General features: G+C 46.9%; 2 protein-coding genes across 6 annotated transcripts in view; one reads left to right on the plus strand and one right to left on the minus strand.

The window, feature by feature from the left end:
- Positions 1 to 1,730, plus strand: part of DMTF1 (cyclin D binding myb like transcription factor 1) — a 43,700-nt gene extending 41,970 nt beyond the window's left edge. For all 4 annotated transcript variants that reach the window (XM_060020347.1, XM_060020348.1, XM_060020349.1 and 1 more), the window contains 2 exons: positions 469 to 616; positions 769 to 1,730. In XM_060020347.1, coding sequence (XP_059876330.1) covers positions 469 to 616; positions 769 to 878 — 258 coding nt within the window. In that variant the 3' untranslated portion in view covers positions 879 to 1,730. The remainder of the gene's footprint in view (positions 1 to 468; positions 617 to 768) is intronic.
- Positions 1,731 to 1,878: 148 nt separating this feature from the next.
- TMEM243 (transmembrane protein 243) lies at positions 1,879 to 23,346 on the minus strand. 2 transcript variants are annotated; one of them, XM_060020353.1, is made up of 5 exons: positions 23,083 to 23,346; positions 22,247 to 22,532; positions 4,917 to 4,967; positions 3,762 to 3,866; positions 1,879 to 2,491 (listed from the first exon to the last, which is right to left on the minus strand). In XM_060020353.1, the coding sequence occupies exons 2-5, from the start codon at positions 22,322 to 22,324 to the stop codon at positions 2,369 to 2,371; spliced, it is 357 nt and encodes a 118-aa protein (XP_059876336.1). In that variant the 5' UTR covers positions 22,325 to 22,532; positions 23,083 to 23,346; the 3' UTR covers positions 1,879 to 2,368. The 2 variants fall into 2 exon arrangements, with proteins under 2 accessions (XP_059876336.1, XP_059876337.1); XM_060020354.1 differs by lacking the exon at positions 23,083 to 23,346 and having other exon boundaries at positions 22,247 to 22,689.
- Between the last annotated feature and the right edge of the window lie 233 nt (positions 23,347 to 23,579).

Below are 23,579 nucleotides of genomic sequence, written 5' to 3' on the forward strand. Positions count from 1 at the left end.
ACAAAATAAAGCACAAACCCCTACCTGACCTGAAGTATCATTCAACCAGCAGTGTTGCTCTTACCACAGTTCCTCACTAAAACCTTTCCTTCTCCACCCCCTATAGACTGAGAAATGTTTGTTGGAACCCATGGAAGCATTTTCCTGAGGATGGTTTGTAACAGGTCTTTGTGGTTCAGTTTAGGAACCTCATCCCACAGTGTTACAGCTTTGTTTCTTCTATATTCAGGGTCTATAGCTGAATTGGTTCTTTAAAATTATTTTTTGCTAGTATGTAATACATTGGGGTATGAGGTTATTACTTTTGTCCATTTTAAGACCTTAACTTTGATTTCTTTTAATTTTAACTTTAAAGTGGGATAATATTTGAAAGTTAAGTCCCTTCAAGCCTAAATATGTTTGGAGAATTAAGGAAAACTAATAAGGAATATGAGACAGAATCTCATTTTTTTAATTATTATTACTTAGGATTTAGGGTCTCCTACCATAGAAGAACAAGTTGATCAAACAACAATTGATGATGAAACGATACTTATCGTTCCTTCACCACATGGCTTTATCCAGACATCTGATGTTATAGATACTGAATCTGTCTTGCCTTTGACAACACTAACAGGTACTGTAACTCCTTCGAGTGCCTGATAAATCTTAAGGTGGAAATCTGCTTGTTAAATTTTCACTTTGGTAGAAGAACACTTACTCTAAATTCTTGACATGGATTAGAGGATGTATATATTTAAGATTAACTTGAAACTTATCTCATTACAGATCCCATATTCCAACATCATCGAGAAGAATCAAACATCATTGGATCATCTCTGGGCAGTCCTGTTTCAGAAGACTCAAAAGATGTTGAGGATTTGGTAAACTGTCATTAGGTAATTCTTAGAAACAGGTAGTTCAGGCAAAGAAGCCACACTGTTAATTACAACATCTCCAAAGAAATAGGAGCAACCCCCAAGAGGCTTAATTTACCATTCCTCTGGCTTTTAAATAGCTACAGTGCTCAAGCCACATACAGTGTTGCTGCTATGACTTTTTACCTCCTTTAAATATATCATCTGAGGTCTAGTCTTATGACAGTGTAGCTGAGTGGAGCACTGGGGTCTCTCTTAACTGTAGAGATCCTAGTGATCAGTGTTACTTGTCAGCGGGGAATTTCATTCACTTTAGCTGAGAGAAGTTTAAAATCACCAAAGCTTAACTACTGTTTTAAAAGCAGTAATATTCATCTCTAAAGATCAGACATGGCACTCTATCCAGTCTCAAATAGGCCTGTTTATATTTCAGAGAAGCTACATCACCATGGTCTAGAGCTTACCAGTGACCTTCTCCACAAAGCTTATCTTCTAAGTAGTTTGAGACTTGGGGTGTGGTGGTTACTTTTGGTTTACCCATTGCTGGCAGTGGGAGCTGATTTAGGCTGGGCGAAGAGGAAAGCATTAAGAGATTAAGAAAATTCACTACAGGCTTCTTTGTTTTAATATGGATGAGAATAGGAAGACAAAATTCATGAGAAGCTAGTTTTCACCCCCTCAGAACCCACTGTCATCAGTTTACAGAGTTAGCACTTTGAAGTAAAACTAAATGGGAAAGGAAGTAAAGTTGCCTATCCTATGCCATGACCTTTTATTACATGTCTTGCTATGTAAGTTACCCAGGAAATAGTTGAGGAGAGGATCAGAGTTTGCCGTTCACTTAGTGCATTAACTGATGGGGGTTTGATATAACTTCTCCCTCTCAGGCAATTTAAAAAAACAAAATTTGCTTCTGTAATGAAAGGAAACAAATCAAGAGTCATTCCTATACCAGAGAGGGTTAAGCCAAAATTAGCCTCTAGGGCTTTAATGAATATGACCCCTATAGAAAAGTCAAAAAAAACTTGTATAAATTATTTTATTTATTATTGTAATTAGATTTACACAATCAAAGTTGTCTTTTCACCGTCTTGTGTTTTTTGTTAACGTGAAATTGTAGTTATAAGCAAAAGTTGGTTGCCTAGGGAACAATAATTGTATATTCAGTTTAACAGAAATAAAAGAGTATTTGTCTTAAAATGCAAGATTGTTTGTTGCATAGCCTTTCACCATGCAATTACATTATAAAAAATTTTAATTTCAAAAGTGAAAATGACTTGTGCTGTTTGAGCTTTAAGGGGGAATGTTTAAGTGCAACATCAGCTCCTTAAAGAAAAAGCAAAGGATCTAGGATATGTCTCCCCTGCAAGAGGGAATTCAGATTTACAATTAACATGAAAATCATGTATCAGACTTATGCAGGAGATTGTTCAGCATACCTTATCCAGTTCTTATTCAAGTCCAAATATATAGCTTTGAAGAGACCTGGTAAGTATTTCTCCTTGGCAGACTCACTTTCCCACATCATGGAAGTACAAATTCGCACATATACATAACATGATGATAGAAAATAAGATATAGTAAATTAGGTTTCTAAATTTCGGTTCTAAGTCTCCTTGTCGATACCAGTAGATCTAAAAGAAGAAGAATTAAATAAAAGTTTAAGTAATAGCACTGGGCTGAATATTAAAAATTTAAAATACAACTAATTCTTTTCCACTGTGACCAATTTTATCCATATATACTTTTTCCCCCTGAATTTTGAGACTAATGCAGCCAGAATTTTATTCTTATTCTTTATAATTCAAGTGGTACCAACTGAGTTTCCATATCCAAGACCATACTTTATTCTTGCATTCTCAGTTAACCTTGTTCAATGTTTAAACCAAGAGTCCACAGTCATTTGGCAGGTCATCCAAGAACAGATATTTTAAATATATTTGAGTAAAACGTACAGCTCTTTTAGGTACTGGAAGGGAGGACAACTTTTTAACTTATTCAAACTGCCAACAAAACTAGGGCTTTACACGTGCATATATTTGGTTTCAACTAGATCAATGTCAGTCACTTCTGGCTTTCGGCTGGGAGTGAGAGGAGAGCATTTTCCCAAGGCTCTCAAAGTGGGATGGGCCAATTCTTTCCTCAGGAATATAGCAGAATCAGTGAGTTTGAATCTGGGAAATGTCCTCTGGTTTAACTTTAACTCAGATAAGCCCATTATTATGATTTAAACCTTATGTGAGTCAGAACAATTATCTTTAAGAGTTTACTGCTTTAATTCTGCCTCTCCTCAAGGGAAATGAAAACAACAGCCAGCTAATGAAATGACCGAACACTTGGCAAATACCCAACTGGGAGTCCACCACCATCTTTATTTCTTTACCTAAAAGAACGGCTTCTTTGTAGTAAAATTGAACATTCTTGTGACAAAGGTACAACTGTAGCCTTAGGTTTCCAGAGATTTTGGTGTTAATTACTTTCATTTGGGGAGATAAAGCTCAAAGATTAAAACAAACTAGTTTTGTAATTATTAGAAACAGAGGAGTAATGGCATTTCCCAAAGCCTGTTGGGCTTTGTATGTAGTTCTTGAAGGAAGATGAATTAAATACATCACATCAAATCTTTGGCGACCTAAGTCTTTTTTTTGTTTGTTTGCTATCAAGGGAGCGGAGTTTCCTTTTAGGGTTACAAGGTTACAACTCTGGGATTTAGGAGATAAATAAACTCAGATTCAAAAAAAACCCTGCAATTTAACATTGAGAATTGTGACATGCTTTGGGGGAGAGGGGTGGCATATAATTAGAGACACCCTTTTATACAGATTGTCTACCAGAGCTGGGAGTTCTGCCCTAGGCACCTTCAGCCCTCAAGGATACTGAATTTAAATTCTAAATAGTACTCACAAGTATGCAGGCAGTAATACTACTCAAAGAGATGCAGACAGCAAAAAATATATTCAGCGGTTTTGGAGGTAGTTGAGGGAAAACAAAAGCACTGATCAGCGTTACCTGTATGAAGAGAAATTATGTCAGGCCTCAGGAGTAATTCCCAGACTTGGTTAGACTGGCATTTAGGCAATGTAATAGTATAAAATGCTTCCCATTGTAAAATGATATCTACCACCACGTTTGCCTTCTGGAATGTTAATATTTAATAAAATATTAAAATACCTTCAATTGTGTTATTTCTTTTAGTACTTCTACTTAACCTTCCTAACCTTTTCCTCCTTTATGAGAGGAGACAAACCACCACAGAACAGTAAAACTAGCCAACCTCAAAATAACCTCTTTATCAGAGATTAGATAGCATTTAAACCTCATCCCCAGGATTAACGACTATACTGAAAAGTTCTAAACTTTTTGTTATTTTGAATACTCCAGCAAAAAAATATAACCAAAACTGTTTTTGCTTAACATGAAGAATTCTAAAAAATAGGTTTCTAATATCCTATAGTTCTGTTTCTACCTTAGATATAACATTTTACCCATTCTTTTTATTAAGAAGTCATGGAGACAAACTTCACTAAAACTTATATTTAATGAAAATGTGCCAAAGAAATGTCATTCTCAGACCGGGAAATGTAGCTTTGTTTTATTTTATTGTGATAGCACCAAGCTGTAGTACACAGGATGAAAAATTAAAATCTTTTGAAACCAAAGGATAATGAACATGCTTCAAGAACCAAATAAAAGTAAAGGCCTGAGCAGAAATGGGGAAGTTGGGTTATGTACAGAAGAGAGTTACTGGCAGCCACTGACATAGTACAGATTTACTAGGCAAACCCAGAAAACCAAGTTATTTGATTTGTGCTATTTCACCTTCAACCAGGGGGTGAGAGTGGAAATCAATTAGCTACTCCACTTACCAAGTGCAGTTTTGTTTAAGTGTCAACAAAATTGAAAGCATTACTTTAACTATGATTGGAATATTCCACTTGCTCATGTACTGGCCCCTTCTAATTTTTTTTTTTTTTTTTTTTTTGGAGAGTTGATTGAACCACAATATTAAGGTTTTCAAAACTTTGGCTAAGAGCCTGGGTGAGACACAAAGATACTTACTAGAATCAACAAGGATGTTAAGCTGCCAACAACTAAATTGATGATTCGATCCTGAAAGAGAAAAGAGTTTTTGAGCCATGTGATAAACCCATGGCACTTTAGAAAGATACAGTGCAAGGCATTATGGTGTTTTAGAATGGAGGAACCAGGATCCTGCCCCTCTGAGCTTCACACAAACAACGGCCAGAAGGGCAGAGTGTACTGAGCCACCGGAGTAGAGAACGTATTTGGGGAAGATGGACAACTAACTGGAGAAGTCTGGTTTTTATTTGGCTGCACCAGGTCTCTTAGTTGTGGCATACATGATCTTCGTTGCGGCACGTGGGCTCTCTTTGTTGCAGCATGTGGGACTAGTTCCCTGACCGGAGATCGAACCTGGGGCTCCCTACACTGGGAGCGCGGAGTCTTAACCATGGACCACTAGGGAAGTCCCTGGAGAAGGTTTCTTGAAGGGACAGGACATTTTTACATTAGGGCCTTTTGAAGACTGGGAAGGCCTGGATGGGGAAGGGAGGCTTACAGATAATCCACAAGCTGCTGGAACAGTACTAGCAGAAGCAAAGGGACAGGAGCACGGGATGGCCAGCCGAGAGCCTTGGTGAAAACAGTAAGAAACCAGGCTTAGATGACGTCAAGTGCCATCGTGAGCTTGGACCCATTTGTGATACAGCTTAAGTGTCCTTGCTTAATGTAATCTAAAAGTAAACGCAACGTAGAATCATCTGAATGAGGAGCCTGGGGTTCTACCCTTCGAGATTTCTTGTTACTCCCATCCCTACCCCAACCAACTCCAAAGAATGGTTTGAAAAACTGATCTGATCCAATCCTGATTTTACAGGTTAAGGTAAATTTAGGTCCAGTGAGTGTTGCTAAATTATTTGCCTAAAATCATACAGCAAGTTAGAAGCAACTCTGAAATAGGATATCTAAATCAGGGTCACTGGCTAGATGGTTTCAGTTACAGGAACTGAAAAGTTAAAGTATTAGTAATATAAAAATAGTAGTAGTATATACTAATAATGTATAATGTGTATTAGGTTGATAGAACTTATTTACAGAGCTTACAGAATAAGGTGGTAAGGGTTTAACACCTGATGAGGAAACACTACCTTATGGCCAATGAGAATATCAGGTAATCTTAGTTCTGAAAAGTCAAAGCTGAAGTCTTTCAAGAATCAGTCTTAAAGACTGTTTTGGCAACGTCTGAGCAAAGAACAGCAGGATACAGAATATGAGCAGCCAGAAAACAAAAGCTCAGAGACGGGAAGGGCACAGGAACCTGCATTCCCAAGTTCTCTGCTTCTAAAGGTAAGAATCCAAAGAAGAGCCAGGCAGGCAAAGCTGGGAGGGAAGAGTGAAGCAAAGCCACGTGTATCTGGTGTCCCTGACCTCACCAGGGATAAACCACACTCCAGACCAAGGCCACTGCAATTCAAATGTTACACAGCACAAAGGAAGCTGAACTACTCCAGCCACACCCTTACTAAACTTGAGGTCTTATCACCACGTCAGCTAGATAAGACAACACAGCAGACACAAGAGTCTGAAACTAGGACCATGTGTTAGGCAAGAGACCCAGGGACAAATCACTGATCACTGTTAACTTATTCCCACACAAGACATGTGTATTTAACATAAAATGTGTTAACGGACAACCCATTTATGAGAAACCCATTGTTTCTGCCTTGTGAAAAAGTTTCAACTCAACTCTTCTGGTCTATTCTAAGAAGTCAAGAGTATTTGCTCCCATCTCCTTATAGCTCCAGGTATTGGCAACAGTCTGTAAAGGTGTGCGCATACCTCACAAGAGCTCTTACCAATAGAAAGAGGCCAGTGAAGAGGTTCAGGTGAGAGGGAGCCAACATGAATCACTATTCTCCAAATGGTACAGCAAGTTTGCCAACCAGGATCGAAATGGGGAGGGGAGAGGGGTATAATGGTGAACAGATGGTGCCTACGCCGAAAGCTTTTGTATACCTTCTAAAAAATCCTGGGGTGAAATGATACTATGACTATTTTACAGGTGGCCACACAGGCTCCAGGAAATAGCTTGCCCCACATCTCAGTACCAATAAGTGATGGAAACAGGATTCAATGCAACAGCAGATTCCATGTGTACTTCTCAGGGAAACAGCAGCCTAGCATGCTAACTGCTGGTCTAGACAAAGAGATCACGTTGCAAAGAGCACCCCATTAGCAAAGTACTACAGTAAAGTGTTTATCTTTCAGGAATGAAGACTTCCTCGTAAGTGGTTGTTTTAGACTGTTGAACTTATCCATGGAAGGCTAACTGGTTTCAATCATTTATGAAAATACATCTAATCTTTAATGAATACTTTGCTGCTTGCCTTCTAGACAGTCCACTGTCTAGAATCCCAAATCATCTTCATGAATATCAGGTATTCTACTGTTAAGATACAGTCTCTCTGGGACTCCCAAGATGGGACAAACTATTTAGAAGACGGCAGAACTGTTTCTCACAGGGTCTCCTTTCTCCAAGCCAAGGCCTTGGCTTTAGGCCTCCTGCTGTTGAAGTAACCAGGAATCCAGACCAAAGAAATAGCAGAGTTAACTCTGGAAGGCCTCCTACTTCCTTCTAAACGCTTGCTACGCAGAGTGGTCTGTGGCCCAGCAGCACCGGCACCACATGAGAGCCTGTAAAAAATGCAGAACCTTGGGCCTTGCCCCAGATCTACTGAATCAGAATCTACATTTTAACAAGAGCCTCACATGATCTGTGTGCACATTTAAATTTGTGAAGCACTGCTCTAAAGTGTAGAGTCGAAGCTAAACCATTTTGAATACTGCTAAGTTCAAATCACAAAGTGGAGACCCCTCTCCAGGCCCAGAGCTGTTTCTTCAGGGCTTTAGCAGCTCCCCCTGCTTCCAGTCTCCAAAGGTAGAATAATAGAGAATAATTAAATCGCCCGTTGATTAGCATTTCAAAGGGCAGTGTTAGAGCTAATATGCTCCAAGTCAGAATCAGAGTTATCTCCATATCAGAAGCTAGTTTCTATTAACTCAGTTACTCTATGTCTCACAAAAACTAGCTGTCTCCTCCCGTTTTATTATTGCCCTATTTCCATCTAACAAAACCATTCTCCCTACCAGAGCTTTACACTTCGTACTGCTTATTCTCACTCCCTAAGGAAGTCCAGCAGGACCAGAATCAGTCTTAATGTTTTTTTGTTTTTTGTTTTTGCGGTACGCGGGCCTCTCACTGTTGTGGCCTCTCCCGTTGCGGAGCACAGGCTCCGGACGTGCAGGCTCAGCGGCCATGGCTCACGGGCCCAGCCGCTCCGCAGCATGTGGGATCTTCCCGGACTGGGGCACGAACCTGTGTCCCCCGCATCGGCAGGCGGACTCTCAACCACTGCGCCACCAAGGAAGCCCCAGCCTTAATCTTCATCCGCAGAGATGACAGGACAGGGAATTCGCTGTCTTCCCACAGACATCGACTCAGCAACAGGCTGAGAAACAGTCTTACCTCACGTACATGGATTTATGTATGTGAGCACTTGAACATACATACACAAACATATATAGCTTCGAGAGGGACTCAGCATACATTACCTCTTAAGGCATTTATTTATTCAGTTAAACATTATCTCAATTAACTCAGTAAAGCTGAAAAAAAATTATCTACTATATCCCAGATGCAAATACAACCGCAAATAAAACCATCTCTACCCTCCAGAAGTTCACACAACGCAGAGCGAAAGCGGGCACGAAGGATGTTACAAAAAAAGAAGCTGCGAGGGAAAGGGCTGGGATGCGATGCACAGGTGGAGAGAGCAGCCTGAGCCCAAGAGGCGCGTCTTTGTCTTCCTTTGAAATGGGGAAGGAGAAAACGATGGTTGTGCCTACAATGTGTCTGTACCTGGGATGAGAGAAGGTTAACTCTGTGAAGCAGTAAGGAATACGTTATCTCCATTTACCAATGAGTAACTGGGTTCAGTCACACCAATTTGCCCAAGGTCATACAGCCAGATAATGGCTAAAGTCTCCTATTCAATGCTCTTTGCAAAAGTGAGCAGTTCAAAAGGTCTAAGAATCCTTAGACTAATACATATGGGCCCGGAAATGAGAGTTAAGAGACCAAGTTTCTCATCTCACTGACTAGCTAGGTGACTTCAAAAGGATCCCTGAACCCATCTGGATCTATCACATGAGAGGACTGGGCTGATATCTGGTCCTGTCCAGTTTTAACAATTTATGGCTCTGGATCATCAGCTTCAGGCGGCACCTGGGCCAGAGCAGACCTATTCCCCAGCAATCAAAAGGCACAGGAGCCCCCCGAGATTGCTTGGTCAGCCATTAACCAGCACCCTGATACAAAACAAATCTCCAAATTCATTTCAAATGCTCCGGTGGTTAATGGTGGTTCTGGGAACATCCCAAATACCCCAAAGCTGGCATCTGTCCTCAGCAACCAGGAAAAACCCCGGCTTTGGACAGCCTGGAACACTAACAGGTAAAAGCACGCTTCCATTTCCACAGTCATTTGTTTCGCCTGCTTCCAAAACGGACCTAAAGCTTGGGCTATCACAGCAAAACCCTAACCCACTCAAGCAACAGTAAAAAGGGCATGGCAGGGCTTCCCTGGTGGCGCAGTGGTTGACAGTCCGCCTGCCGATGCAGGGGACGTGGGTTCGTGCCCCGGTCCGGGAAGATCCCACATGCCGTGGAGCGGCTGGGCCCGTGAGCCATGGCCGCTGAGCCTGCGCGTCCGGAGCCTGTGCTCCACAACGGGAGAGGCCACAACAGTGAGAGGCCCGCGTACCGCAAAAAAAAAAAAAAAAAAAAAAAAGAGCATGGCAAAATTCCTAAAGAGATCTGGGGACTAGAAAGAAGGAGTAAAAGGATTTACAAGGAAAAGTCTGAGTAAAGAAAACTTTTCTAAGTTCAAATGTTAGTACTAAGATTCCTGGCAGCCAAGAAGGAAGTACAACGGGTTTCAAAGCTCTCACTAATGACAGTAAGCGCACTGCATCATTAGAACAGGCAAACTTCTCCTGGATCTAAGAAGAGTTTGTTGCACGGGTCTAGGCAAATTCTGGGAGGCAGAAAGTGCAGCTACTTCATACATAATTGCTTCTTATATTGACACGTAAAAATAGCTGAAGGCATAATGTCCCCAAAAGAGTGAGACGCGGGCTGAGAAGTGGGATGGCTGAAATGCCACACACCCAATTTAACTGCTCATCCTTCAGAGCGCAGCCCAGACATCGCCTCCACTGTAAACCCTTTCTGGACAGCTTCCTTGGGCACTCCTCAGGACGGGAGATGCCCCTGCCTCAGGGCTCCCGGGTCACGTGGCCCAGACTTTACACTTACAGAGTCACTGGCTGTCTCCTCCATTAGGACTGGAAGTTAATTAACCGTGGGGGAAGGCAGCCGGGAGGCTGGCACGCTGCCGGCCGGTGCTCCGAGAATGATGCTTAAGTAACAGAACCATAAATGGAAGTGACCGACGGCATTTTCCTTAGAGCGCCTCTTACCAGGAGAGGCTACTCACCACTCATCCGGGGCCTGACTTGTCAGAAATCTCAGCTTCTGGTCAGAAGACAGCTTGGCCTCACTGGTCCAGGACAGACACGCAACACCACCGCAGAAGCCACAGCCTGGCCCTGCAGCCCAAGAGGCCAAGCCCTCACGGTGCTTCCCGGGCCAATGGCCCCATGGTAATACCAGGAGTAAACCATGGGCACCTCCAGGTCGGGGTTTCCCGAACCTGAGGACAGAAGCCCAGCCACTCATTGCCACAGCAGCAAGCACTAGTTTCAGAGGCACGACAGCAACTGCCGCCCAGGAGCCGGTCCTTCCGCAGGGCTGCTCAGCACTCCCAGGGAGAAGCCATGCAAAACAGAAAGCTCCTTGCGGGAAAGGAAAACCCTGCATGGACAACACCACGAGAAAATTCCCTTACACGCCCTGGAGGGAGGAGGGGGGGTGGGGGAAGACTGAGAATTCCGGTTTTGTGTTACTTCCACCTTCCTCTGCGACTCCATCAAAGTCCTCAGACAACATCACAGGCAGCCCTACAGACCCCATCCCTCCCCAAGTGCACTCCGGGTCAATCTTCACCCTCCGCACCTTCGAGTTCTCCGTCAGCCACCCCACCACCCCCTGAAACCCGTTCCATCTGAGCAAAGTACTTCCTGGTCCACACTCAAGAGTTCTCCCGTGCCCTGGACTTCCCCTGCTGCCTCTGCCTCTCAACTTTCTCCCCAACAGAGCCTGTGCCACCCACATACTCATCCCAGGGTCACTGGGCCAGGAAGGAGTCGGGGTGGGGGGGGGGGTGGGCAAGGCATTTCCTGCTCCCCAGGCCAGAATGAGATGGCAGTTTCAATAATATCCTCTGCTATGGTCTGAAAGTTTGTATCCCTCCAAAACTGCTAGTTGAAATCCTAATGGCTAATGTTGACAACAGTAGGAGGTGGGGCCTTTGGGAGGTATGTAGGTCATGAGGGTGGAGCCCTCACAAGTGGGATTAGTGCCCTTATAAAAGAGGATCCAGAGAGCTCCCTACCCCTTCCACCAGGTGAGGACACAAACAGAAGTCTACAACCCAGAAGAAGGCCCTCATCCAACCATGCTGGCATTCTGACTTGGGACTTCTAGAAGTGAAAGAAAGAAATGTTTGTTGTTGGTAAGTCACTCAGTCTGTGTGGTATTCTGTTACAGCAGTCCAGACAGACAAAAACATCCTCTATTTTTAAGATGTATGTCCCTGGCAGTCTCATGCCAACTTCTTCCCTTCCTCTTCTCAGCAAGCTCAATTATTTCAGCACCCGTTTGGCCAAATCCCTCTCCTCCAACCGTCTCCTCCACTGCCCCTGAGCCTGGTCTTCCTCGGCATCCACTGACTACATCATTCCCAATCTGTCACACCAAAGACCTAACCTGACCATGGAGTCGGCAGTTTCAGCAACGCCCAGAGCCTCTCTCGTGGATGTGTTCATCTGCTCTTGATGCTTTGAAAACCCAGTCCTGAGTCACTCCCAAACCCTCAGCCACTTCCAGGCTCTGGTGCTAAGTCTTGCTGTGAAGCCTTTCAACTATCCTACCTGTTAACTGCCAGTTTACTTGTCTGTCTCCTCCTCCACACTGTAAGGCCTGGGAGGCTGAGGGCCATGTCCTCCTTGTTCACTGCTGGGTTCTGGGCCACTGCCCATGACTGCAACCCAGCCCAATGCTGCACTCTCCAAGCTGTGTACCCCACAAGGCCTGCGCCCACCCAGAGGCAGGAGCACCTCTGTCTCACTCAGACAAAGCCAAGCCATGTGGCTGTGGGAGCTGCCACTACCCAGAGTGGAGAGACTTCTGAATCTACAAAGGTGCCACTGTACCAGTGGGTGGGGAGACACCAGACATTTCCTTCTGCCAACCCTCTAGATATTCCCAGCATATATAAGATATTCAAATATTAGCTGAAAAAACAAACTAACTGTGTTACTACAAATTCATGTATTCAGCTGGGCTTTCACTGTATTTTCATGGCCTTTTATTTTGAGTTGACTTTCGCAGTTGCTCTCCAGGAAGTGGTTTGAAGCTCCACCTCCACTCAGGTTCCCAGTCTCACTCTTGAAGCCTGTCCGTCAGCAGACATCTTTACAAAAAAAAAAAAAAAAAAAAAAAGATGCTGAGAAAAAGAAGAACTCCCCCCGCCCCCCATTTCCACTCCTTCCAGCCTGAAGAGGACCGGAGGGCAGCCTGTTCCTCTGCCAATCCTGCACCCATTCCCTGGCCTTATTAGTTATCTCTGTCCTCATATCTATGCTGAATCTCTCCATCATGGAGTCCATCTCTGGCCCCCAAATCTCAACCCCTCCAACATCAGAACAGCCTTCCCTCCATCCTGCTTCCCACCTTGATGTTTGGCATCTATTCTCCACCCTTTTTACATGCTTAGTGTAAGGAAGTTAGGAACGAAATAAAACAGGGTAAATGAAGAGTGACCAGAGTGGAGCTGGGGGCTATTTTTAAAAAGAAGGTCAAGGAATCCTCCTGTTTGAGCGGGGACCTTTTAAAGAAAAAGGAACGAGACATGCAAGGATCTAGGAGAAGTGTACTGCAAACAAGGCAGTGCAGCAAGTGCAAAGGCCCTGAGGCAGGAGTGAGCTCGGAAACTGGAAGACAAAGTAGGCTAGGATGACTGAAGCTAGTAAGGAAAAGAAAGGGAAGAGCAAGGATTTGTGTAGTGCCTTTCTATCCTCCTTGTAGTACATATATGCTCCATGAGAAAAGATGCCCTCTCCAGCATACGGCACATGTCCCAGGATGCAGTACACACACAATTAAGCATTGAATCAAAGCACACATACATGCACACTCAACAACCGACAGCCTCCAGAAGACAACTATACTTAGCACAGCACTCAAGGCTCCTCCCCCGGCCCAGGCTTTCCTCTGACCATCCCTCCCAAGTTCTAGAGTCTGCTTGCAATGGAACACTCACAGTTCCCTCCCCCTTCCCGGCACTTTCCTGCTCCCACCTCTTCAACACAGTTGGACCTCCTGCTTGGGATTCCCGGTCACCTCCTCCTGTCAAATCTTACTCCTGATTCTGGGTCTAAAAATCAAAAGCAGTCTGATCTGATGTCCCCAGTAGAATTATCCCCTTCCTCCACGCTCCCTGGCACTTTGCTCCTCCTTTCATTAAAGGGCTCGACCCCATGTTCATCTTCCTTGTGCACAAGATCTTCAGGTCCCTGAAGACAGTGATTATCTTCTCTTGTGAGGGAAAGAGAAGAAAGGCAATCCAATCAGCATGTAGTAAACATACAAGGAGGGGACTTCCCTGGTGGCGCAATGGTTAAGTATCCACCTGCCAATGCAGGGGACACGGGTTCGAGCCCTGCTCCGGGAAGATCCCACATGCCGCGAAGCAACTAGGCCCGTGAGCCACAACTACTGAGCCCGCAAGCCACAACTACTGAGCCCACATGCCACAACTACTGAAGCCCGCGCGCCTAGAGCCCGTGCTCCGCAACAAGAGAAGCCACCACAGTGAGAAGCCCATGCACCGCAATGAAGAGTAGCCCCCGCCTGCTGCAACTAGAGAAAGCCCGCGCGCAGCAACGGAGACCCAATGCAGCCGAAAGAGAAAGAAATTTATTAAAAAAAAAAAAAAAAAAAGTGATTTTCCTTTTCTTCTTCCAAGTCCCAGGGGAAAACGTCTTGTCAGGAAAGCTCTGGAAATGGCCCAGTCAGCAGCCTAAGGGACAGCTGTCTTGGGACGGACACAGTGAGAGGACGTGACACATGGGAGGAGGTTTGGGCCCCTCGGAAGCAAGAAACCTCAGGCCTTGCCAGGGGGTCTCCTCAGTTCCCCCAGAGCTGCGTGGCCCTCAACAGGCAGGAGCTTCTCCCCAACACCGTGGCTGGAGGCAGCCCTGGAGACAGTGTCCCCAGGGTGAAGCAAGGAGACAGCTGACTCTGCGAATGGCGAGCCCGGGTCACGGGGCTGCTGTCCTGAGGCTTCGCAGAGAACCCTGGGAGTAGCGGCACGTGAGAAAAGCTTATGAGACTCACACACACCAATACTCGCCCACTCTCATGCTCTGAGCGCTCAAATGCACCAGGGCCTCCACGGCTGCCTGTAGCTCTGAACACCGACCTCTCCCTCGGGTCCCTCCAGAGAAGGTACATGTATGGACACTTTGAAACATTTCCCTTATTTCACAGGTTCACGTTCTGAAGCATCTTGCAGTTGTGAATATTTCTGTCCTACCCATCCTGCCAGATTCTCCTCCCCACAGGAGGAGAACACTTGAAATATATTATTCACAGTTAGGCATACTTGAAATAGATTATTTTCATTGAAGCATCACTTAGGGAAATGAGATCACAGTAAAAATACAAAGTAAACCTACTCCACATATTTAAGGACCAAAATGATCCCTAGAGTCGGTAGCACAGGAAGTGCCGGATCTTTATGTGCTCCGACCTTCAGAACTGGGAGGCCCAGAGCAAGGGCTAGGACGTCAGGAGCCTGGCAGACCTGATTTACATCTATTCTCCCACCACATGCCTGCTTGTGGCCTTGGGGAAGTCACTTAACTCTGAAGCCGAAGTTTCCATATTTGTACAAATAAATCCATATTTGTACAACGGTCGAACACGCAGGGTTGCTGTTAGGAATCGGAGATAATACACGTAAAGCCCTAGAACAGAGTGCCATTTAGCGGAGTCAGTAAACGGCTGCTCACGTTAGTATTATTTCTACCTCATCTATTGGGGCATCTTACCAACGAGATTAGGTCCTCAGAGATGAGTGGGACCCAGACCCTCTCCCAGACCCTGGCCCCCATTTCTAGGGGCCACATTCCATCATCCCCATAGGGACACTCAAGTTTGTCAACCCACGTTGTCCTTATGGCAGTGCAGAAAATATGGTCATTATACCTACACATGAACTATGGACTGACCCCAAGAAAAAGAAATGGCTCAATTTAGTAGACCCAGTCTATTACCACAGAGCTGCAGAAACCTTGTCTACGGAGGGAAAAACTCAGCAGACCACCAGCTTCTGCGAGGCCAGGGCTCAGTTTAAGTTTTTTATACAGTACTGTGTTATGTTTATGGCCTCTTTGCTGAAGCTCAGCCAGGAGAGGAGAGAGTGACGCCCTTAACTGCACGAGAGCGTGAAGCACCCCTTCCTGTTTTGGTACCCAGCGCTCCAGGTTTTTGAACACGAGCCCCCGCCTTCTACTGATGGTTTAGAATGTCCCAAAAAAGCAGGTTACTTTTTAGTGGTGCTAGATGCTCACTTCACTTAAAATTTAATATAACTAAGAATATAACAAAAAAGAAGCAGACTCACAGAGAACAAACTAGTGGTTACCAGTGGGGAGAGGGAAGCGGGGAGGGGCAAGATAAGGGCAGGGGATGAAGAGGCACAAACTTTTAGGTATAAAATAAGCTACAAAGATATATTGTACAACATGCGGAATATAGCAAATATTTTGTAATAACTATAAATGGACTGTAACCTTTAAAAATTGTAAATCTCTTTACTGTACACCTGTAACCTACAAAATATTGCACATCAAGTATACCTCAATTTAAAAAAAAACTTAATATATATAAAATCCAGAACTAGGTAAGGCACTATGCCGAGTGCTAGAAACGCTGGAGAAATAAGGCAACTGGCTCCTACCCTCAAGGAGCTTAGACTCTGGCCGGGGAGGCAAGATCTATACAAATCCCTCACAGCACAAGGAGTAAATACCAGGAGACGTCTCTGACCACCAGGGTCGTAGGAGGGAAGCACGGATGCAGACTGGGTCGTGAGGGAGGTTCGAAGGTGGGAAATTAGACTGGGCAGGATTCCGATATGTGGGGAAGAGAGGGTGCTACGGCAAGAAGAAGAGCATTTGCCAAGAGCAGGGAGGCAGCTCAAGGCAAGGGATCCATGGAGAGGTGCCAGTCTGGACTGGGCATCCACAGAGCAACGGTGAAGACCAGGGATGTCAGCCTCCCTATTCGCCAGCATCCTCTGAAGAGCCTTCTCAAAATACGAACGCCTGAGTGCAACCCCCTGAGATCCCCAGTCCTCTGGTCTAGGGGTGGGGGAGGAAAAGACTTATTAGAGCAGGAAAGAAGAAAGTCCTGGCGTCTATCAGCCTGCACCGTTTCTCCAGCACGAGAAATGGCAACTAAAAGTGGTTTGGCCGCCTGGATGACAGGCAAGGGGACAACAGATCCGATCCCCTGGGCGACTAGCTCTGCTTTGAGGGAGACAGGTGTTGTGCTCAGAGAATCACCCAGAAGCTGTGTCAAGAGGCTGGAAGCCCGCACCCCTCGGAGGACAGCCTTTGGGGCCCTGGGCAGGCGGAGGGGCGGCAGGCAGACACAACAATCCTAACCACAGCTTTGTTCTTAATGAAGCAACAACCCTCACCTCCAAACGGAAAAGGGCAAGAAGTAGCATTCTCATCTTACACTACTACTTGCAGAAGCCAAATGCTCCAATTCTGAATGGTCTGAATTCGACTACACGTCATCAAAAGACCTTGATTTTCACTGTTTTTGTTTATTTGCTTTTTTTTTGCAGGGAGAGGAGGAAAGGATCAGGAAAGTGCTTTAGAACATGGAACTTTCGCCTTTGGAACCAAACATCTGAGCCTCGGGACCCACTAACTTGCTCCCTACACGGAAGGTCCCCCTCTGTTATCTGACTCCAGTGTATGCGCCTTCCTCCAATGTCACTCACTTTTCTTACATCACATCCAAGTAGAAATAAAGGGGCAAGAACGGTCACCACCCTTCTCAGAGGATGAATCACTTATTATTAGTGAAAATCAATAGAAGAGGCTGGTCCAGGAACCGGCTTACACTACATTCCAAGGAATGAAGTACTCCCTCCTCGCCCATTCGCAGTAGCTGTTAGATACCAGTTTGCCCTCTTCCCCACAGAGAACCATCCTGCCTCTCCCCGCTAGGTTCACCAATCCACTGGCTGAAACTGATTTCGGATGATTCCGCAGCCAGCCAGCGAATCAAGAAATCAAGATCGACTCACAAGCCCTGAGGACAACTTAAAGCCTTTCCATTACCCAGACAGAAAGATGGCCCAAAGGAAATTTTAAAGGCAGGCTGGACAAGAGAGGGGGTAATACCTCCAGGTTAGAGTTCATACTAGGAAGGGAGGAGCAGGGGATAGGTTCCTAGAGTGACATTTCCCGAAGCGGGTTCTGTGGACACTCAGCTCAGGCCTGCTGAGGCTGAGGGGGGTGCCAGGTAAGAACGGAGTAAGGCACTGACTGTGCCAGTGACAAAAGGCCAGCCACCGAAACAGCACAGGAAGTGGTACTCGCCCTCCCTCTCCAGCCACGGTCTCAGTGAACATGAGCACATTTTAAAGGTTCTGAAAAGTCCCGCAACAAAGAAAAATGTTTCACGATCGTGACTATACAACCACCGTGACTGATAATTCACTCGCTTTAGAACTGCACTACCCAACACGGGAGTACCAGCTGTATGTGGTCACTGAGCACCTGAAGTAGCTAGTCCAAACTGAGATGGGCTGTAAGTGAAAATACACGCTGCATTTCAAAGGCTTAGTGCGAAAAAAAGGATGGAAAATTATCTCCACTTTTCATATTGAGTACATATTGAAATGATAGTATTTTAGATGTATGGAATTAAGCATATTATTAAAATTAACTGCATCTCTTTATACTTTGTAAATATATGGCTACTAGGACATTGAAAATCACATACATGGCTCATCTTATATTTCTACTGGGTCGCGCTCCTTCAGAAAGTGCTAAGCAACAGCACATGCTCAGAAACCTCAGATACACTGTATTATCGTGGCATTTGTGCCACATTTGTTTTCCCCCTGAAAGAGATGTGTTACATCCCAGAACTGGGGATGGAATAAAAACAGACGAAGAAAGCATCTGGACATTCTGACCAGGCTTGATGTGACAGCCCACCTAGCAATATGTGATTCCAAAGGTATCAAGGAACGACTATCCTTCCTCTCCTGGTCTATTATCCCTTAGATGTTTACGTAACAACAGAAAACTGTTTTGCTTTACCTTTCGCTCCAAGGCTGTATCTGTAAAGTTATTCCTAAACATCCCGCTAAAGACTGAATAAATCTGGAGTTTGGTATCCTTCAGGGACTGCCCACGAGGGTGCTGCTCCAGGCCCACTGGGTTGTGTATCTCTATAGCAGATGCTAGTATCTTTCACTCACTCCATGACTTTGGGCAAACCACTTCACCTCCTTCCTGTGGAAGGGCCAAGTATGTGAACGTCCACAGGGCCTTCTGGACAGTGTGACCCAGACAGTGTAAGTCACCTCACCATTTACTATCCTAGTCAACTCGTGAAACATCACCAGAGGAGAACCAGTTGTGTGACTCAACACGTAGCCTGCTTTGTAGTGCAGCTCCCCTGCTTGTGAAACAGCAGTAACAACACCCACCTTACAGAAGAACTGGGTGATCAAACAAGGGAACGCTGAATGCAGAGCACGCTGCCCGGCACTGAGGAAACACAACTTCCCTCCAGACTCTGCTCCGTGCACTTCAGTCATCTTGGCCATAGAGGGAGAGGCTGGCCCTAAACCTCTCGTCCTTTCTAGGCTTAAAATTAACAGGCTATCTCTGGTCAGTTGTTAAAAGGCAAATAAGATTACTAAAAGCTCAGAAGACCTGTCAGAATAGGACAGGAAGTGGGCTTTCCCTTTCTGGATTCTCTTCCTCAGAGGCGAAAGCACGTTGGGAGCACACACATGCAGGGGCCAGTGAAGGGTTTCCCAGGGTCCCGGGAAAGCCTCCCTGCTCTGGCAGTGACTGCCCTCCAGTGGAATGGCTCCACTGTAACGTGTCCTATCCTTTCACTATTGAGGTCCCATCCCTGTGCGCTGCCCACTCAGGTCCTCAAAATCATTTGCTGTCATTGAAGACAGATGCCTCGGGCTTCCCTGGTGGCACAGTGGTTAAGAATCCGCCTGGCAATGCAGGGGACACGGGTTCAAGCCCTGGTCCGGGAAGACACCACATGCCGTGGAGCAACTAAGCCCGTGCGCCACAACTACTGAGCCTGCGCTCTAGAGCCCATGAGCCACAACTACTGAAGCCCGCGTGCCTAGAGCCCGTGATCCCCAACAAGAGTAGCCACCGCAGTGAGAAGCCCGCGCACCGCAACAAAGAGTAGCCCCACTCGCCGCAACTAGAGAACGCCCGTGCACAACAATGAAGACCCAACACGGCCAAAAATAAATAAATTAAAATAAATTAAAACAAAAAATAAAGGCAGACGCCTCTCCTTCCTCGGATACAGCATCTCAATTTATACAAACCATGATGCTTCTTCCTATCCTCAGACCAGAAGTCTCTCTGCTTTCTCCATTCTGTACAATTTCTGTATGTCCAATCATTCTGTCAGCCCCACAGAGGAAACTCAAGGAAGCAATTCTGAGAGATCTGGAAATATATATTATTCTTATTTTTTTTCCCTCTGAGTAGCTGATTCTACTGTTATGACGCCTAAAATTGCCTAAGTAATGCTAGAGGTGTATGCTCTTGGATTAAATAAATCTGCAATAAACAGAGATACATTTGGAATAGTCAATTTCTTGGATGGGTTTCAAATAGATCATAGGCAACAGGGAAACTTACAGTCATTGACTATTTAGGCCCAAGTGAGTCAGAAACATCAATATTTCTAAGTGTCTCTATAAATCAACAAGTCCCTTATGGAGTCATCTACCTCAGTATTCAGGGATCAAAGGAGGTCAGAGGTCTGCATCACCCAGAACCCCAACCTGTGCACCAAGGTATGTAGAGGAGACACTGAACTTCTTGGCTCTCAGGACAGTTGGGCAGCCAGATGCCCTGGGTCCGACCCCTTCAAGCAGCTAGCTGCCTCCATTCTCCAGGCCCCAAATCCTCTCCTAATCAAACCCCAATTTAGGGGCATCCATATCTGAAAGCCGAAGGCTACCAGACACTCTGAATGTAGAATCCATCCTCTAAGATCTTCCCCAAGCTTCCCAAAGTGACCACTTTCTCCCTGGTACCCCAACATGCCCCCTCTACCCCCTCTCATAGCACAGATCCAACTGCATCACGTTTGTTCACATATTTCCCCCATCTACCTGGGTTCCTCAGACGCCCCAGGGCCTATCACATAATGCTCAATAATGTTAGCTGACGGGAACTCCCTGGAGGTCCAGTGGTTAGGACTTGGCACTTTCACTGCTGAGGGACTGGGTTCAATCCCTGGTGGGGAACTAAGATCCCACAAGCCGTGCGGCCAAAAAAACTTAAATTAAATTTTTAAAAAATAATAAAATGTCAGGGACTTCTCTGGTGCTGCAGTGGTTAAGAATCTGCCTGCCAATGCAGGGGACATGGGTTCGATCCCTGGTCCAGGAAGATCCCACATGTCGCGGAGCAACGGAGCCCGTGAGCCACAACTACTGAGCCTGCGCTCTAGAGCCCGCGAGCCACAACCACTGAGCCCGCGTGCTGCAACTACTGAAGTCTGCGTGCCTAGAGCCCAAGCTCTGCAACAAGAGAAGCCACCGCAAGGAGAAGCCCGGGCACCACAATGAAGCCCGGGCACCACAATGCCCCCGCTCGTCGCAACTAGAGAAAGCCCACGCGCAGCAACGAAGACCCAGCGCAGCCAAAAATAAATAAAATAAAATAAATTCTAAAAAGTAAGTAAATAAAAAATGTTAGCAGAAACAGGAATATCTACTGGACCAGAGCCGTGCTTCTCAAAAGCAGGTGTCTGTGGGCTGGGAATATGCAAAGTCACAGGATAAACAAGGAGCAACTTCTTAGACATAAAGCTTAAAACATTTTCTTATAAAGTCCCTTTGAGAAGAGAAAGCAAAATCCACATGGAGTTAAAAAAAAGAAATAAAGTAGTATTCTCCTGGCAGGCTGGCAGCTTCCAAATTCAGGGTCATGCCCCAGGCTGTCGGGTGTACAAGTTCCCTGTCCTTTCTGCTAAAGAGGTCCCTGACTAAGCTGAGAAACCCAAGAAGCTCTGGACTCCATATGTGCCCTACTTTCTGAGAGGCTGAAAGTACTTTGTCAGGGGTCAAAGATCACCAATGCCACTTTCTAGGTAAAAAAAAAAACCAAACAAAACAGGCTAATCTTGCCCAAACGACTCAGAAAGTTAATGCTGGGGACAGGAAAAGAGCTCTCTTCAATTACTGGCCCAGGACATCACATGAATAAGCTTGTAAGAAGACATTATACTTTTTAAAAGCCTAAAATAATGTACTACTAGCTTGTTTGGGCCTGAGACACTTTGATCACTTCCTGGAATGGAGTCCCATCAAAGAAACCCTCATTTCACGCCTCTCCTCTTTTTCTCTGCTCGGCTGCCTCAGCAGTAAACTCTCAAGGGCTCTAGATAAACACGAAACAGAAGCACCTCTCTTGGGCTCTTACGGAAGCCTCAGGTGCACACCTGAAGCCTCTTGAAGGTCAGCACTCCAGCTGGACCAGCGGATGTGCAAACACCATGACCACCTGGCCTTGGGGAAGAGGGCTTCCGCACTCCCGTTTCGGACCCCCCGCAGCCCAGAACTTTCTGAACTTTTCTCCACTACCAGCCTTCAAGGCTCTTGGCCAGCCCTGTCCCAAAGAGGAAGCCGAGGGGCAGCGCAAGTACCTTGAGAGGAATGAAGCGGGGTTGAAGGCACTTTCTTGCTACAAGGGCCTTCAGGGGCCGCAGAAGGACCCAGCAGGGCTCCGGGTCGGGAGGGAGCGGGGAAGGGGAGGGTGCGGACAGACACACAAACACAAGCACCCAGGCCCCGAGTCCCGGGCCGCACTCACCTTGGCCGACGTCTCTCCGAACAGAGGTCTGTTGTCGAGCCCACTGGTGCCGTAGGTCCTGGTGGAAAAGTCCTCCATTTTAGGGTTTCTTCACTGTCCCGAAGCCACTCAAAGCCGAGCCAGCATTGCCTCCCGAAGTCCCGGGTCTACGACTCGCGGCGCCGCCGGTCACCGAGCGCTCATAGCCGAAGCCCAAGGGGGCCGGAGTCCCGGCGGCGGGGGTGGACGCTCAGACCCACGGGACGAGGCCGCTCCGCCCGAGCCCCGCTCCCCTCATCTTGAACAGCTGCCGCAGGAAGTGAATAGAATCAAACACAGCGTGGCCGCCCCGCCCGGCGGCTCCCGCTTCCCCAAATCTCAGCGCCCGGGCCGCAGGGCTCGCGCTGCAGCTCACGGAGCAAATCGGCTTCCCCGGAGCTCCCCGCTTCCCCGCCCTCGCCACTCCTCTCTGTGACACGGTCATTTCTCGTGCTTTCTAAATGTTCTGGTGATCCCTTCACTATCGGGGCGGGGGGGGGGGGGGGCGAAGTTTTCCTGGAAGAAGGCAGTACCAGCCCTCTGCACCGCTCCACCCCTCTCGCCCCAGTGGCCAGCGGCAAGAAGTGAAGCCGCCGGAGCAGAGCCGAGCGCTCCGCGCGCCCCTCCCACAGCGCTCTGGGATCAGGTCGCGGCGGCGCCGAGCGACTCGGATCCCCGCTCAGGTGTTGCCTGTACGCGAGGGCCGGCGCGCCTCCCGCAACTCCCCTGGAGCTGTCGGGGCAGTAGGAGGGGATCCCGCCTCGGCCCGGCACGGGCCGACCACCCTCCCGGAAGCGCCCCGCGCCCGCAGGCCAAACCTCGGCGTCCCCAGCCGCCCGCTCGCTGGGGAGTCCTGGTCGCACTAGGGAGCACGGGTCCCGGTCCACGCCGACGCCGGGAGGCGGAGCAGAGACTCCGGGGGCGTCGCGGAGCGAAAGACTTTCCGGGCTGGCAGAGAGCGGGCGCGCCGGCCGGGCAGTGCGCGCCGGGTCCCCGGGCCGCTCCCCGGTCGGGACCCGCTGCCACCGTCGCAAAACGACTCGGCCCGCCCAGGCCACGTCACGGCCGAGGCCGCCAATCCCGCGTGCCGAGGCGCCGCATTGGCTGCGGGGCTTTATTCCTAGAGGTGCCAGTTTATTCCCCGCTGGGCGGCCGATCTCCTGCGCTCCTTGTTTCTCTGCCTCTTAGTAATTAGCGCCTGCGCGACCCACGTGGGCTGAGCACATTTCGGAAGATAGCCTGGCAGTGGGCTGAAACTTATTAAAAACAACCAACCTGCTTTAACCACCCCAGTCTTTGCACCACTAGCACGGAA

Source organism: Delphinus delphis, chromosome 9 (genome assembly GCF_949987515.2).
Source record: "Delphinus delphis chromosome 9, mDelDel1.2, whole genome shotgun sequence".
In the NCBI taxonomy this organism is placed as follows: Eukaryota; Metazoa; Chordata; class Mammalia; order Artiodactyla; family Delphinidae; genus Delphinus; species Delphinus delphis.

Coding starts and splice junctions, on each gene's coding strand:
- TMEM243 (XM_060020353.1), bottom strand. CDS start 22,324: ATGGAGGACTTTTCCACCAGGACCTACGGCACCAGTGGGCTCGACAAC. Junction 4,968..22,246: donor TCGGAGAGACGTCGGCCAAG/GTGAGTGCGGCC, acceptor TTTCTCTTTCAG/GATCGAATCATCAATTTAGT. Junction 2,492..3,761: donor GTATTACTGCCTGCATACTT/GTGAGTACTATT, acceptor TTCTTCTTTTAG/ATCTACTGGTATCGACAAGG.